Source organism: Aulonocara stuartgranti, assembly GCF_965226115.1.
Source record: "Aulonocara stuartgranti genome assembly, chromosome: 9".
Taxonomy (NCBI): Eukaryota; Metazoa; Chordata; class Actinopteri; order Cichliformes; family Cichlidae; genus Aulonocara; species Aulonocara stuartgranti.
The window spans coordinates 32064931-32082500 of NC_138960.1; the positions used below are offsets into that span (position 1 = coordinate 32064931).

At 41.4% G+C, this 17570-nt stretch overlaps 2 protein-coding genes across 5 annotated transcripts in view; one reads left to right on the forward strand and one right to left on the reverse strand.

The window, feature by feature from the left end:
• Window positions 1–15837, forward strand: LOC309713961 (uncharacterized protein). 4 transcript variants are annotated; one of them, XM_082545953.1, is made up of 11 exons: window positions 2471–2733; window positions 3626–3669; window positions 5634–6284; window positions 6626–7444; window positions 10314–10483; window positions 11082–11202; window positions 11357–11426; window positions 11531–11667; window positions 12963–13029; window positions 14588–14687; window positions 15388–15837. In XM_082545953.1, the coding sequence occupies exons 2-11, from the start codon at window positions 3635–3637 to the stop codon at window positions 15399–15401; spliced, it is 2184 nt and encodes a 727-aa protein (XP_082402079.1). In that variant the 5' UTR covers window positions 2471–2733; window positions 3626–3634; the 3' UTR covers window positions 15402–15837. The 4 variants fall into 4 exon arrangements, with proteins under 4 accessions (XP_082402082.1, XP_082402079.1, XP_082402081.1 ...); XM_082545954.1 differs by lacking the exon at window positions 2471–2733 and adding an exon at window positions 2742–2958; XM_082545956.1 differs by lacking the exons at window positions 2471–2733; window positions 3626–3669 and adding an exon at window positions 1–278.
• A 1099-nt stretch (window positions 15838–16936) lies between these two features.
• lipib (lipase, member Ib) overlaps window positions 16937–17570 on the reverse strand; it is a 12230-nt gene continuing 11596 nt past the window's right edge. The window contains exon 10 of the mRNA XM_082545969.1: window positions 16937–17570. This exon is cut by the window's right edge and continues 1328 nt beyond it. The gene's annotated coding sequence lies outside the window, so the exon portion shown is untranslated.

Here is a 17570-nt window from a genome sequence, read left to right on the forward strand (position 1 = left end):
TTATCACTTCCAGCATAAATGAAGACAGAAAACTAAACAGCAGTGACGTTTGTAGGATTACTGAAGTTGGGCTAGCTGGTATATAATGATGTGCTACGTGACCGCTAGCGACACAGCTATGTTAGCATAATATAAACAAGCTAACTTTTTTCCACTCGATAAAAGTTAACGTGAGTGTTCTCGGTGGTCAGGAACAAATGTAATCGCATGGCAGGATGCTGTAAAAGGACCAAACTTCAGCCAGGAGAACAACTGAGATAATCCATCCACAATACGAGGTTAGTCATTCATATACTGCTGCATGGGCTGGGCTGTAGTTACATCCTAAGGTTTTAAAAACTGAGCTTAAATAAATGATTAGCGGTAATAAAAGCCGAGGGAGGCCAACAGTGATCACTGACTGTTTTAGGAGCTTTTTGAAATCAAATAGAAGAAAATACAAAACATTAAACATGTTAACAACACAAAAGCCATATTAAACGCAGACTACTTTAGGCCCGGAAGTAGGATTCATCGCGTCATCACTGAACAACTGGATAGCCCAAACGACTATGGCCTGTTGCACTTACGCCTGTAGTGATGAAGTGCTTTGAGAGACTGGTCTGTCAGCACATCAGGGCCGGTCTGCCTCCCACTCTGGACCCCCACCAATTTGCCTAGAGGACAAATCGATCCACCGAGGACGCCATCACCATAGCGCTCCACACTGCGCTGAGTCACCTGGAGCACCGAGGAAGCTATGTGAGAATGCTCTTTCTGGACTTCAGCTCAGCATTCAATCATATCATCCCGGAGATCCTGGTCCAGAAACTGTCTCACCTGGGACTCTCCACCCCATCTGCCTCTGGATCAAGGACTTCCTGACAAATAGACCACAGTCTGTCAGACTCGGCCCCCACCGGTCCAGCACCATCACACTCAGCACCGGGTCTCCACAAGGATGTGTTTTGAGTCCCCTCCTGTTTACGCTCTACACATCCGACTGCTCCCCTACCCATCTCTCAAACACCATCATAAAGTTCGCGGATGACACCACTGTGCTTGGACTCATCTCAAGGGGGGATGAGTCGGACTACAGAGATGAGGTCAACAGACTGACTGAGTGGTGTTCAGTTAACAACCTCCAACTGAACACCACGAAAACTAAAGAACTTATCTTGGACTTCAGGAAGGACAGAGCAGACCCGGCCCCACTCTACATCCACGGGAACTGTGTGGAGAGGGTACGCTCCATGAGGTTTCTGGGCGTGCACATCTCTGATGACCTCTCCTGGACTGCAAATACCACAGCGGTGGTTAAAAAGGCCCAGCAGCGTCTCCACTATCTGAGAGTGCTCAGGAGGAACAACCTGGAGGAGAGGCTGCTGGTGACATTTTACAGAGCCACCATAGAGAGCATCCTAACGTACGGCATAACAACATGGTATGCAGGGTGCTCAGCTGCGGACAGGAAAGTACTGCAGAGGGTCATCAACACAGCCCAGAAGATCACTGGCTGCTCTCTGCCCAGCCTGGAGGTCACTGCAAACTCTCGGTACCTCAGCAGAGCTGGCAATATCATCAAGGACCACTCTCACCCCAGCAACCAACTGTTTGAACTACTACCGTCAGGCCGACGGTACAGGTCACATAAAACCAGGACAAACAGATTCAGGGATAGCTTCTTTCCCAGAGCTATCACCGTAGTAAATAAGCACAAAAACAATTGAACCTATTCCATACCGTCACTGTCATTATATTATGCTGCTATTCATGCTGTCATTATATTAATGCTGCTATCCTGTATATATTGTACAAACTATTGTTTGAGTACTTACGATTGTTTTTTTGTACTTTTTATATTTTACATTTATATTTATTATTGAAACTTGCACCAAGGGAGTGGCACTCCAATTTCGTTGTACTCTGTACAATGACAATAAAGGCTATTCTATTCTATTCTAAAAACATCATAGAACATCAAAGTTTAGTATAGCCCTTGCCCTTTGAGATTTGCGCTCTCTGAGTAAGTTTGTGTTTTAGAATCTGCCACAACTAAAACACAGACTAAAGAGGGAATGGAAAACATTCCCCTCATAAAAGTCCAGCAGCCAGTCTCCTCCCTTCACATACAACATACAAAATAAATGCAATAAAGTAAAATAAGTATAACTTTTAATACAAAATTAGAAAATAAAATTACATAACATAACAAAAATATTAATTTCAACAAAGCTAATATTATTTGTTTTAGTCTGTTGATATTTTGTTTTAGTTTTCTAAACTACAAGAAACGACTTATTTAAACTGTTATTGATTATTTCTTCACTTTAATTTGATTTTTAATTACAATAATAAAATATTCCAGCTAATATAAATAAATAAATAAAGTATCTCTATCGTAAATATGGTATAATAGCTTTCACTAAAGTTGAAAATGTAACGGTGTCGCTGATATTTAGCACATATTTTTAAGAGGGTTTAAGCCATCTTATTTTGAAAGGCCCGTGGCGGAAGTGTTGAGCTCAGGTTTTTTTGGCGGATCTTTGGGAGCAAATGTCCACACAGTCTCTTTATTTACAGTGTTTAACGGAAAGAGTAGCACGCAGCTGGCGTTTGGTTAAATTTAGCGACAGATAGGATTGTAATCTCGGTTTGTAATCTGTTATTTGGTCGTATTTTGGTGCGTTTATCCTTGTTTTTTTAGCTAGCGTTGTTAGCCGATCGTTGGCCTGTCGCGCGTCGCGGTCAAAGGTAAGAGAACTGCGTAGCATTAGCTGCTAACCAGCGTTATCCTTGTTTAGTTTAGGAAACATGTGTGATGACATGCAAGACGCTCTTTTTGATGCTCTTTAAAGCAAAAAGCTCCTCATACGGAAACAGAGCTGTGGTTTGTGTAACATTAAAGAAGAAGGGGCGTTTTTCGATTTATCGGCGTGCCCCTTAAAGCACCGCTGACCCTGATGTTCCCGGTGATCAGTGAGTTAACTGTCTTAGTTTGTAGAAAATATTCAGGTTGGTGTCATGTGAGACCTGCAGGCATTTATCCAGTCTGAAAACCTACATTACAGATGGTTTGGATGAGTAATCGATTAATGCAGTGGATACTGGTTAACTTTATTTTTGATGGGAGTAGTTAATGCATGATTATAATATTTAAGATGGGAGCCCTACTAATGTTAACTTAAGCTTGTTTAGCTTATGCAGAGTAACGTTAAAAGATTCTTATTTATATATAGCTGTGGTAGCAGTTAGACTTTTAATAACTTTGTCAAATCTATTTTGCTGAGCTAGTGTTTCCTGAGTTACACGATTTTAAAATAGTTTGGCTCATATTTGTATATTAGAAACAGAGTATACATACTATGGTGGAAAGTGTCAGGTGTCGGCCCACCTCTGTCCAGTTGTTCTACACCAGTGCGATGTTGTTGTAAGCGTATGTGTCCAATATTTTAATAACCACGTTTCTTTGAACTTTTTGAAATCATGCCTGCAGTGAAGTTTAAGCCCTGTTCAAGCTTTCTTGCAGAAATGAATGTTGAAAGGCTGAGTTTTGTCCTCTGCACCTGCTGCAGAGTTGACTGTAAAATTGGGTGTTGTCCCAGCACTCTTGATGTTGTAATAAAATGCTGTTCTTTCCTTTAAGGTTGACAAAATGTCAATACCACGGTCTCGATCACCACATTACAGGTAAATACGCTGCACTAACTGTGCTTTTATTATACAGCCATTCTAGCGTGTGACTGTAGTGTTTGGTTACTTGGGGAATATTTTATACCGTCTGGTGTTCCCACGGGGTCATTTTTAGGACCACTGCTGTTTAACTTGAGAGGCACAGTTATGTTTACCTGTCTCCACCCCTGTGTACGCACAAGACAAACTGATGCGATCACTGGTGCTGAAGCTGAGAGTCTGGAAATTTCAGTTGCTGACCTTATTTTCCAAAATCGGCTCTAACTGTGCTGTTGTTCTGTTTTCTATCATCTAAAAGTATTGAAAAAGTTTGGAGCTTTCTGTTGCATAAGGTCGATGGAAATCTGGCCTGTACTTTTTTTCCACTTGACTGTGTGGAGATACAGAAATCATTTTACTGCTACAGTATATCCTTTATCATTAACATTGCATTATGCATTAAACTGTTTATTGAAGCTACTGGCATCATATTAACCTTTTTAGTACAGGTGCAGCTATAATCATTGTATACACATTTTATGTTGTGCTCGTGAAGAATTGATGCTCAGTCTATTTAAGGTTTCAAGCTTTGTGAGCACGATGTCTTCACAATCTATTGTGTAAGTGACTTGGAGCAACAGAAGGTTAAAACAGCATTCACGCTGACAGATACATATAATATAAACATAGGCCAGGCCGAAGGCCAGGAATTCATTTAGCTTCTAACTGCGTTTGAGCTTGACAGGTAACAAGTGACAGAAGACAGGTCAAGAAAAGGACAAGCCCACAGGGACCATCTGGGCCTGAAACTAATTGCCATATATGGAAGGTGTGATAGAAAGAGGAACGTCTTTGTCTGTTTTTTAGATATTTAAGATATCTAAAATTGTTGCATTCGATGTTCATTTGACGCATGAAGGTGTGTTAACCCTGACATTAAAAAAGTAGTCTCAAGCGTATTCTTAGAGGCGGATCTATGCTGATGTGTTGCAGTGTACATCTTCCCAGGCATGTGCTCAATAAATCATCGTTTGACTGAATTTTTCTGGGCCAGTGTTGTTCCTTGCCTCAATATTTCAAATCGGGACAACTGCAATGCTCTGTTCACGGGAACATTGCAAAGCACCGTAACCAACTTTATCTGGCATAGTTCTTAGCAAAAAGAAATCTGACCATGTCACAGCTGCACTGAGGTCATTATTTTGGCTTCCAATTAGCCTTAAAGTTGGTTTTAAAATTTGAAAAGTTGATTTTAATGTCCTGTATGGTGTGAAACCTTAATATTTCTCAGACAGTTTTATATTTTATAGTTTAAATAGTTCTGACACACTATCATCTGTTATTGGGTGTACTCCAACACAGCTCAACTCACAAGTGTTCAATTTCTACTAATTGTATTGATTTTAAGTTACTGTTCTTGTCATTTTTACTGGTATATTGTTTTTCATTACATCATTACATTTTTAGAAATGAATCAGATTTTTTAAAACTGGTAATTGCAGTCCTTATTGTTTTGAATATACAGTGGAACCCCGACTTATGAAATTAATTTGTTCCAGAGGGTCTTTCGTAAGTCAAAATTTCCATCGCCTTTTGAGTGAGGCGATGCTGGCTGAAGATGAAGTTCTTGGTAGAGGAGGAGGTGGCGGAGGTTGAAGAAAGCATATGTATGCATACATACGTATGTGTACATGTACATAACATTATGGGATTTAATTTAAAAATTTTTTTATTTCTATTTCATCTATTTCGTTACGTGGGCACTTTGCCGTACCATGGGTCTTCGTAAGCCAGGGTTCCACTGTACTTATTTGCTTATTTTCTTACACTATCTTGCTAGTGTTCTAGATTGTACTTCCAAGTGAAGTTATGCTTCCCAAAAACTGATTTAAAATTATTTTCTAGATGCTGATGCATTAATTCCGGTGCTATCTGTTTCTAAAATGATATATATATATATTTTTCTATGTTCACTTTTTCAGGAGGTTGCCATTGGAGGAACCTGGCTTTGATCCACACAGACCAAGTGGAGATCTGGATGGGATTTCTATGGACAGAAGGGAACGCTTTCGGAAAGGTTCTGAAGAAATCAGGGAGAACTTCAGTGAAGACATGTATCCAGAAGGGCAGAGGAGAGCCCCTCCTTTCACAGATGACCATCGATTTGAACGTCAGCCTTACAAAGACCGGGAGGAGTTTCACCACAGGAGGTTATCACCCCGCCATGATGTACGCTATGAAGAATGGAAGTTTCCCCCAGTGAGAGATGGAGGATTTGATGGAGATAGGAGAAGAGAAGGGTTTAGAGAGGAATTCCAGAATTTTGAACACAGGAGTCGGTCGCCTCCGAAGTTCACAAGGGAAAGGTTGCCACCGACACCGAGGTCTAATTCAGACCAGAGGGATTCGGGGATGGGCTGGAAGAGAGAGGAGCAGGTCAGGGATCGGTGGAGGTTCACAGACCTCAGTCCCAGTTTGAGGTCTGACGACCAAAGAGTTGGAGGAGATGGGGAAAGAGGGAGGAGATTCACTCAAGGTCCTAATAGAGGCAGACAAAGGGAAAACCCACATCATGAGAGGGGCCTCCCTTTTAAAAGACAACGAAGAGAAATGGATGACGTCAATCATCCTGGGTAAATTTTAAGCAAAATGCTTTGCAGCACTATCGGGAAATGAAGAACGTAGAAGATTCCTATCTTCTAATTTTCTGTAGCGCAAATTTCCTCACTGTTCATCTTCATGCCTTAATTTCACTAATGCACTACTCTAGTGTTAAATATTGCATGGCTTATAGTTTCTTACCTTCTTTCTGAGAAATGTAAAGTTCTTTTTGTCTTATTTTGACCTCTTTTCATTATTTGTGTTATCAGTGATAATACATTAATGATTACATATTGATTCATTTAGGTTTGATTATTTCCAGTCTGAATTTAAAAGTGAAGATGTTGAACCGCCTCCTCTTATGCCACCACAGGTCCAGGAATGAGAAGGACTTTGGGGAAAAGGGTTACTCAATGGAAGGAAGCAGACATGAGTTTGGTGAAGACACTCGGGGAAACCTCCCCCACGGAGACGGTCGGTACTCGGGGCCACTTGTCATTGAACACGATCATGGCATCCGAGACAATAGAAAGCTGCCACGATGGGAAAGGTTTGATGACCACAGGGATCTCAAGCCTGAGTTTGATCGACAGAGGAAGCCCCGTCCAGGGGGCTCCTCTGAGGAGCTTTTTAGGAAGACGGGAACCAGGTTGGATGATCAGGAAGATCCACGAGAACACCGTTATCAAGGTAATTCGGGGGAATCAAACTATTATGAAACTAGGAGAAGCCCTGTGCTTCAGGACAGGTCAAATGCAGCAAGATATGGTGTTCAAGGTGGCCCCATGAATCACAGGGGGAGAGGTGCCACTCAACCAGCAAGAAGGAGGTACAACCCAAATCAAAGCGGACGGCCAGGACAACCAAGAAATCACCCACGCTTACAGCAGGCCTCCCAGGGATACCAAGATCTTCCTCGCGAAGAGCAGAGACAAGGGTTCCACCCCGTTAGGGAAGATTATGACGACGACACTAAAGATGAGCCCAACTGGGCAGAAAAAGACAAACTTCAACAGTGGGACCAGGAAAGGCCTAGAAGTCTGGAACGGCCCCCAAGGAGGGATTTGGACCCTAAAATGCCCCATTTGAGGCAGCAGGGATGGAGCAATCAGAAAGCCAATAATATGACGGTTTTAACAGAGGAAACGCTAACCATCAAGGTGGACATGAGTCGGCCCATAAACCAGAACAGGTAGAGTATTTTCTTTATCTTATCAAGGGTGAGGGGTGAAAGTTCACACTTTCTTTTCATGATCTTGTGAAGAAGAAAAAAACCCATGAAGCTGCCACATGGAGTTTGAAGACTGGCATTGAAAAAAGCACAAATAATTCCATGTCATCTGATATTAAAATTGATTTTGGATGAAATTGATTTGAATACTGGCTGATTCAGAACCAGTACTGGAAATGTGTTCCCTTATGGGGAATTAAAGGGACCTACCCAATCATATGTGCCGTTACCTCATACGGCTGGGATGCTTCATAGAAGTTTCTCCAAGGAGTCCATGTTCATTTAAAGTGGAAGTCACTCTCATGAATACTTGTGGACTGCAGGACACCTCAAGGAAAACAAAAGGAACTTCCAACTCCATGATGTTAGTCCCGAACCGAATATGGCCTTTATTTTAGGAAGCATGGTGCTGATGCGGAGTCTTCATTTGTGCTTTTCAGAATTCACCTGGAAGAAAATTTGCAACAAACTTGTTTCATTGAATTCAAGTTCCAGTCGCACAAATAAAGGAGTCAATTTTGCACTTGATTTATTTTTTTTAATGCGTTGAGTTAAATTGTGTAGATGAATCCAAAGGACCTGTTATTTCGTAATGAAGATGACTGAATCCTAATTTATCCCTTTTGAGGATGGAAAGGTTCAATTTCTACCCCCAACTCTGGATGATGTTTGATTTAAAACTGCTTTAAGAGGCATATTTACCTTACATCTACAACATTGTTGGTTTTTACTGATTGATGGACTTTGAAAGCTGAATGTGGGATACAAGACACAGTACTGACAGGATTCGATCAGCAGATGCAACTCCTGTGGGCGCTGGCAATCACACATGTTTTTCAGGAGGATCTCAGACCGTCTGAGTCTAAAGAAGAGTTTGCTACTGAAACCTACATTAAACCATGTTTTCTAAAATCAAAAAAAAGCGTGATGTGCACCCTCCAAACACCACCTCTCACTCCGTCATCACTTGGTAATATGGTGTCTTCGGTGTGCTGATAACATAAAGAGAGTTTTTGCTTCTGCTTTCTTTTGGAGCTGCTTGGAAATGAAAAATGATCCTCAGTGAATTTAGGATTTGCCTCGTATGTGCATTTAAGGACACAGTCAGTGACATCTGGACTAATGCTGTTGCTACTGGAAGAGGAAATATCTGTTCTTTCTCTTGTTTTGAAAGGGAAGTTGAGCAAAACTGGCAGTAACTGATGGTACTACTAAAAATAAACATGGAAACTCTGATATGCACTGTGATAAACCACACACCTTGTTGTCTAAATGCCAGAGAGGAAGTTCACTACAGCAAGCAAAAGAAGAAGATGATGATCTGAAGGCTCTGCCATGGAGAAAATGTTGGGAAACCATAAAATGAGACATTTTGCAGGAAGATGAGAAGACTTGGCAGCCATTGTTGGGCCACATACCAGAGATGACATTTAGGAATCAATGAGGAACCTGTGTGCACCAATCAGTTATGGGAAGAAGGAGAGACAGTGAATGGAGTCCTGCTCAGAAAGTGCATGCCGTGAGTGAGTTTTGGCCATTTCATGTTTGTGCGTATACAATCTTATTGGAAAGCGTGCCGAGGATCCAGATGCAAGGAATCGTCCAAGTAAAGGCAGGCACAAGCAAGTCCGTGTTTTGTGCAGCGAGCCATTGGAGTCTGATGGATCATGAAAAGAGTTCAACTTCACGGCCTAAACATTAGTTACAGGCTTTTTGAGGAGGAGACTAATGACGTGAATATCATCAACCAGCTAAAATAAAGGATTCATCATCATCATCATCATCACAGAAGATAACTGGGGAAAATGCACCCTCATTAACGCTTTGAAAAGATGGCGACGAAGCTATAAACCTGAATAAATTAGGAGCTGGAGCATTTCAAAGCAGCAAACATAAAAGGATGATTTATCCTGAAGAAAACTGAAGTGAAATTGTCCTTAGTTTAAGAAGAGAAAATAAATCCAGGAACATAATCTTCAGTGGTGACAGCAGAGAATTTTAGGCCTTGTCAATGGTTTCAGAAGACACCAGTAATCACTATTGTTGAAAGGAAAAATGGACTCCATATACAGAAAGATCACTAATCTGGATAACTGGAAACCTTCAATCACATCTGTTACCAAGAGGTTAATCAGCATCGTCCTTCGACAGTGCTTTGAAAAGGAAGCTTCTAAAAGAAGTAATCGTCAGGAGGAGGATACGAATTTAAAGATTGTGTACAATCGGACACTTCTGTGTCGTTCCTCTTGAACCGTGACAGGACTGGAGAATCCAGCAGACAAGCGGATCAGATATATGAACTAAGAGTCGAAGATTTCATACGAGAAAAGAAGTGTGAACTTTCGCCCCAAGCTTTAGCTCACCTGCCAGTTATATAAAAATAAATAAATAAAATAAAAAAAGTGTATATTGGGCTTCTCTGGCTTCTCCTTTAAGCCTTTTTAAATATCCATTAAAATGAATAAAATTGGTGTGATTCTCTGTGCGCTTAAGGGTGAAAACCTTCCTTTTTATTCAACCAAATAAAAGACTAGTTACTGTAAGCATTGTGATTTGTGGGACTCGTTAAAGGTAAGTTTACTGGGTAAGGTAACGACTTTTTTACTTAAGTGTGATTGGTACAGAAAGGAGTGTACATTTAAGATCCATCTTTTAAAAAACACTGCATTAAGTAAGGATGTAAACACAGTGTAGAAACTAAATATTAAAATGGCATTAAAGCTAATTTTCATGCTAAACAAACGCCGATTCCCTGGCCACAAGGATCATTTATCATGTGTTTATTCATTGTGTTGGTATCAATCTCCCTCTTTTCTTCCTCGTCCTGCAGCCCGCTGTGTTATTCCTCAGACAGGCAGCTCTCTTTAGATCTGGTCAATGTTGGTCGCCAGCGTCTGGACTTCCTGCCCATGCTGGAGCACTCCGGCACATATCAGGAGACCGCCATGCACACTGGGACGTTTGCCCAGGAGATTATCACACTCGTGCACCTTGTCAAAGGTTAGTACTGCATGTTGCACACAGGGCCTGCAGATATTTTCTGACAAAACAACAAAAACTAGGTCCAACAATGAGCGGCACAGTGTTTGTGGCAATAGATTTTGGTAGGTGAGGTTATTGCACTCCTTGTCTTCCTCCTAACACTAGTTGGAGGCTACACAGCTTAGGCACCCACAGGTGGTCTTTGCATTGCTCTGCAGCATCAGCCAGGTTAGGCTACCAGTACATGAAACAGCTCTCCATGTGGTGCAGGGTCTGGTTAAAGTAAACCGCCCAGCTCACGTCAGATCTCCGGAGCCGAACCAGTCTGACTCTGGGATGAAATGCGGCTCTACTGGGAGCTTACTTTGTCTTCTTAGACATTAGCAGGACTTGCTGGTTAGCAGCAACTAAACTTTCAAAATAAGAGTAACGGGATTCTGTTGTTCTTTAGGACAGAGTAAAATTACAAAAAAAAGGATAAAAAAAGAATAAAATCTAAATAAAAGGCACCGAGCAGCATTGATGTGCGTGTAATCATATAGAAGAAAGGTGAGCTAAGAAGTGCAAATAGTCGTACAATTGGTGTGTTTTAAGTGTGTGTGGTCTGCATTTACAGAGCAGTATTTCAGAGGGGATGGGATCACCCTGAATCAGCGCTTCTCAGCTCCACAAGAAGGCAGCTTTTCTGAAGAAGAGATGGAGGAGCTGACGTCGGACGAGGGATTCGAGTCAAACCAGTAGGTGGACAGGCATAAAGTTTGTTTACCTGCCGAAGTAAAGTGATGGTGAAAGCAGTACATAAATTATAAGAAATATCTTCCTTTTTCTTTACAGACGCCCTAAAAATGACTCTAAAATCTTTTCTCTTGGCTTTCTCCTTCTTGTCTGCAGAGGTTTCAGTTTGGATATGAACTCGCTGCTCAGTGACGACAAGCCTCTGTTCTTCTCGAGACCAACACAGGTAAAAAAAAGAAAAGAGAAATAAAGAAATGCACTCGATACTAGAGACTATTGGGAGCTCTGGTTATGACTGATTCATTAATCCTTTTGGTAAATTGACCTCAGGGCGTGAGGCTGCAGCCGGTGCGAGGTCCGGGTGACCTGAGGCACGACCTGGAAAGGAGGCGACAGGAGAAACTGGAAGGGGTTAAAGTTACAATAGCTGGGAGCACTATGTCACAGCGCCCCCTGGGTGCATGCAGGTGGGTTTTAACCTAAGTCTTCTTATCAATCACTTGACAATGTTTCTGTAGATGCTGTTTTTGGCAGAATATGTTCATGTGCAATCGTCAGAAGGGCAATCTTTCTTAGATTAGGTGCAAGGAGGTAGTCCTTGTTACGTGGACCCTCCAGAGCACAAAGAGGACTCTGGTCACGAGCGTAGCAAGGAGTGAGATCATTACTGGAGAGCTGAATGGACATCATGATGTTAGTTGTTGGTTTTTGTCCTCTAGTCACATGCTGGATGGCATGTGCATGTACTTTTTAGGTTGATTAAACATCTGTGCAGCAGGTCAAAGTACAGTCTCCTTATGGGGAAACATCCCTGCACCCCAAATTATGGCAAAAAAACAAAAATAAACAAACGTGAGTGAAGTCAGTAAACATTCCTTTGAGCTCCACGAATCAATAACTCATAAGATAATGTTGTAAAAACTTGGTCCAAGCTCCACCAGTAGCTCTGATTTCACGCTGCAGCCCACTGCACTGAGTTTCTGTTGTTTACACATTTTTATTAGCATTATTTATTAGCCTGTAGGAGCATAAAAATGGTCCTTTTTTTAACAAAGAGTCAAATGGATTTGTTTAGCTTGGAGCTGAATGTCTTTTGGAGTCACTCGAAGAACTCTTCAAAATAAAATGACCTCAGTTTGTCACAAACAGCATGAGACAAAGAAAACATGTGAAGAAGTCAAACAGGAAGTGAGCTCCCAGTGAGCCAGGCTTTATTTATTAAGCTGATTTTTGGTATTCAAGGTGTTTTACCTGTGGTCATGTCATGTGACCTGACCTGCAGTAGGGCTTTTATTCTTTCTTGTGGTTTTCATCAATGGCTCAGTGGGATGATAATGGATAGCTGCCCCTTTAGCAGGCTGCACCTGGTGTCTGAAAGAAGAGTCGACGCATGTATTAAAAAGATGTTTGTTTGCCTCCAGATGTTTTCTGCACATTGACATTTGACTCACTGTTGTGTTAATATAACTGTCATACTGTACCAGCTGCACTTTAAAACAACCACCGTGGGCCAACATGCTGTACAGAGGAGTAAACGCATAAAAACAGCAACGAAAAAGACCAAAAATAAATAGAATACAATAAAATCAACACGTCAAAAGCCAAAGACAAGATGTGGAGAAGGTTGAGGGCCATCCAGGCTTTAATGTCTTTAGGACACTTGAGTACAGTCAAGCACAATATCCTTCAGTTTTAACTGAAGTAAAGTTTCTTTTATTCTTGTCACTGATTAAATAGTTTTGAAATGTGTTTTTGTTGTCAGTGATCCAGTAATGGGATACAGTGACAAGATGCCTCATGTGGACCACAGGAGACGAGATGGAAGCACGGTGAGCATTAAGAGCCGGGTTACAGCGAGTCTCACCTGGCTTAGTCATGTGACACGTTTGGTGATGACTTCCTGAAAAGGTCAAAGTGGGCGTGTCCCAATCCAGGGGCTTCATCCTTTGAACGCTTGAAGTCTGAGGCTGTTAAATGGGACGGTCTAGTTTACGATGTGCTGCCCAAGTTGCCTAGAAATCCTTAGACTTTCCGCCAGAAGTGTTTTAAACAGCAAAGGATGAAATGAATTAAATTTTGTATTTAATTTATTTATTTTTTTACTTTTACTGATTTTTATTTTTATTTTTGCCATGTTAAGTATCTTAAGCTGGGATTAGCTGATGTGTCTAACCCTTTAAAGCCGATCAGAGCGGGCACGCTCCGTTTTGCGTAACTATTTTTAAATCCCGGTAGCTCTGCAACCACGTGAGCTAGCGCAATAATGGTTTTTGCATATGAAACCGGAGGAGTTGTACTTACATCTTATGCCATCAGCTTGTCCTCGGTCACGGTTTCCTTCCACATAAAGCTTTGCAAAAACTTCATAAAAAGCACTTGCAGCAACAAAAACATAATATTCCAGAAACACGCTTTGCCGATCCGATCAGCTGTTCGTAACATTTCCTACGTCGGAACAGACGTCAGCGCAAACTATCGCATGTCTGCCATTTCCTGCCCAAAACGCGGAAATGTAGTTTTTTACCTTCAGGGCTTTATGAGCCTATACTGTTGTTTTTAAAAGTTATGTTTGACTTTATGACTTTCTGTGTTGTTTCTGGGATGCTGAGGACTCATATTGCACTGCTGGAAATAGTTTATTTTGATACACATGCTGTTTTTTTTGCAAATTTGCACTATAATATTTATTTTAGTTTTTCCTGCAGTATATAAAAATTGGTGTATTTCAAAAACAAAACCATGAAGACACTTAAAATAAATGTCCTGTGGTGGGAAACTAGTTTGTGCAACTTTTTTGTATTTACAGTTTTGAGGGATAAGCCTCTTAAATCTCTCTAACTAGAAATATATGTTAAAAAAAACAAAATCGATTTTCATTTTTTTGTAGTTTATTGCACTTTTTTGCAATTTATGTAATTACTATGCACGTAATGCAGACATATTATTATAATTTGGGGTTTAATGGTTGTATTAATGTATAGCAACTTGAAATGCTCCCACAAATGGCTCCACAGCATGTAAAAAATATAATATAAGCTCTGGCGGACTTGGTTCTGTGGAAGGTCTTAAAGGGATAATTAAAACCTTAGAACAGTGAAACGTGTCCCTGTTTCAAATACAGAGCTTCAGTAAAGATTCAGGGCACATATTTCTGTTTCATATCATTTCAAATCTCCATCTCAAAGACAATTTTTACAGTGTCTATATGGAGGTATTGTATATACAAGAGACAAATATTGTTCTTTTAATATATTGGTGTCACTGTTTGTCTTATATGACTAAAAAGAAAATTCACAAGCTATAAAAGCTTAATGTAATCGTCCCTTGAAGGACGCCGTCCCTGAACTGGGTCACTGCCAGTGACTTGGGTCTTTTTCTGCTCCACAGGGACCGAGGAGAGGAGCTCTGAACAGGCTGAACGCAGGCGCCCAACACGGGAACAGTCGCTTCGGCTTTCAGAAACAGAACTTCCGCAACAGCTCTGCAGGTAAATTTAACAAGATGGCTAAAAGAAATGAAAAGTGAGTGGCTGATCCTCCTCACTGCTCATATTCTCAGGGTTTAAGGTCGTCTGACACTGATGGTCATTTCTGTGGTGAATAAATATTGTTTTTAACCAAAGCCACACACCAGCTCTCATGTTAAAAACATATAAGAGAAAAAAGTTTTCTTTTAAAAAGATCACCTTTTTCCTTCCGTACAGCATGTGTGCTCGTGTTGCTGTCACCAGCAGAAGCTCCTCCCTCTTTAACCCCACCTCTCAGTCTTTATTCTGACTGCCTCCACCTGGAGCTGGTTGTAAAGCTGCTGAAAGGCAGACGTCACAGCCGTGGCTCGCTGCTATCTGAGGCTGGCTGTGACACATTTAGTCGGCTTTATTTGGTTTGTCCCCGTTGTGTAACGGACCTTAAGCTCCTCCCCTTCTCCCTGCCTGTCTAAGGCGCTCGGTTAGTGGGATATTCCCTCTGAACTTTACCCTGCTGACACATTTTAATCAAAGGTGGTTTCCTCACCCGCCCACACAGATCAGCTTCCTGGATCTCGTCCAATCCAGTCTTCTCGCCTCATCTCTTTCCAGTTCGACCAGTTAAATCCTTGTTTTTTTGGTTTATTCTTCACCCCCCTATTAGCCTGGAGTTTCTTTCCTTTTTTTGTCTGACCTCATCTTTCTGTCCCCACCTCCACAGGTCCAAACTGGTGACCGGGCTCCTCGAGTGGTTTCCGTTTGCATTTATAAAACCAGCCGTTCTCGGGCCGACCTGCGTCCATGGTAACATGTCGGATGTGAAGAGGCCTCTGCTGTGCCGGTGTTTTTGCGACGGACGCAGCAGACTGAGAGATGAAGTAGAAAAATGTGAAATGCTGATTCGTGCAGCGCTGGTCTGTGTTTGCACCTGTTATGTTGCTTCTTCTCCCTCATAATTTGATTTGAAACCATTTCAAAATGTCTTTGTGTTGTTGGTGAGAGTCTGAGAGTTTCCTCACGAACAGGCTCGTTTTTACCCGTCCCTGAAAGTCTGTTTGTAATGAACGTTTCTGTGTTTTGGTGACAGGTTTTGTTCTTTGTCCTTGTTCTGTGTACACATTTCACGCTGCTCGCCGAGCGGTGCTGAACAAATAAAACGTTTGTTTTTAAATCGTGTCTGTCGCTTGATTTTAAAAGTTACATTTTATTTCTGAGGGAACCCGTACGCAGAAAAACATATTTGAGTCGTTGGGATTTTGAAAGCGTTCAAACTTGTTGAGAAGGACAAACGAGTTAAACTGTGCTTAAAGTGAACCTGTGTGCTCAGCCAGAGTGACATCATTAACCACACTTAGGGACAAACGCTCCTCAGCTCCCAGTCAAAGACGCACCGAGGGTTAGAAGAAAATGGTCCAAATAAATCAGCTTTTTCTCTTCACACATGTTCTGGCATCCATGAAAAATGAGGTTTAGTAAAATCGGCAAACACAGAAATCCTGAAAAATGTGTCAGTGTTGTGTCGACATGCAACCGACAGCAAAGAACCAACTTTAAATGATATCTTTGCTTCTAGCAGCCTGTCACAAAAACGTCGTTTGTTTGGATTTTTTTCCTTGAATGTATTTTTTTAAGCCAAAGATCGATTAACAAACAGAATGCAGAAAAGTGCCTGTCGGATTTTGATCCACCCTGCGAGACCATCTGGAAAGCATCTGATTGGTAAAGTCTTCATTTTTAAGCGTGACCCCAAACACAGCACTGTCAGTCATGGATCAGCCTCCCCAGTGTCCGGACCTCAACATGATCACAAGAACAGAAACATCCAAAGAAGAGCTTTGAATGTTCTTCATTAGCCCAGAGGACTGTTCCTGAACACTACTTAAAGAAATACCTGAGAGCGTTCAGGCTGTGGTCATACAAACACTGAGTTTCAGGCTTGTTATAATTGGTATATGTACATATGTACATGGACTATATTTCCAAATAGGTTTACATGTTTCAATAAATCATCTATTTTACTACTGAAATGTAAAGAAATGAGCGTTGGCTTGAGAATTTGGACGAACGTAATATGAAGTCTGAGTTTGATTATCAATGATAATTATTATTATCGGCATAAACCTTTAAAAAAATGTTCTTTAATTCAGTCTTTCGCTGTGCTCTGCAGCAGCTTTAACTTGGGACCAGTGTGGTGTGGAAGTTGCCGTGGTTACGCAGACTTAATTTCATTTACAGGTTCAAAAAGACAGTCAAAGCAAATACATCTGGTCTTTGATGGTATAACAAGTTATTTATTTCAAACAATGTGAGAATACATAAAAAAGTAGAGCTGAGGTTTTAGCGCTGAAACATTTACTGAGTAAAACCTGCTCAATGCTCTTCTACGTTACCAACTACTTCTAACTGTATATACACATGTCTACAGTCACATATCACATGACCCCGAGCTCCGGCGCCACAACAAACTGTGCGGCTTAGCGTCGCTGTGAGCAAAGGTCATGGCAGCGTCACAGTTCAGGCAGCAGCGAAGAGATAATCCGTCTCCAAACGGATCTTTTTAGAGCGCTCGCTTTACGTGTGCAGCAGGAGGGGGTCTGTGAGGAGCTCAGACAGAAACGCTCGAGAGCTGCTGGTAGAAAGGCAACGAGGAAGAAGGAGAAGCAAAACAGGTCACCAGAGAGCAGCGTTTAGTGCAAGACCTCACCGGTCACATGGCTCAGTGAACGCTCTTCAGTGGGTTTAACGCCTCAGCACTCAGTGTGTCTGATGAGATTTTGGGAGTTTTCTACATCATCAGTGGGATCCCCCCCCTGAAAACCTAAATAAATAAATACACAATTAAATTTTAGTCAATAAATTACAAAAATGATTTTGAATTGTGGCAAATGACATAATTATGTGTGG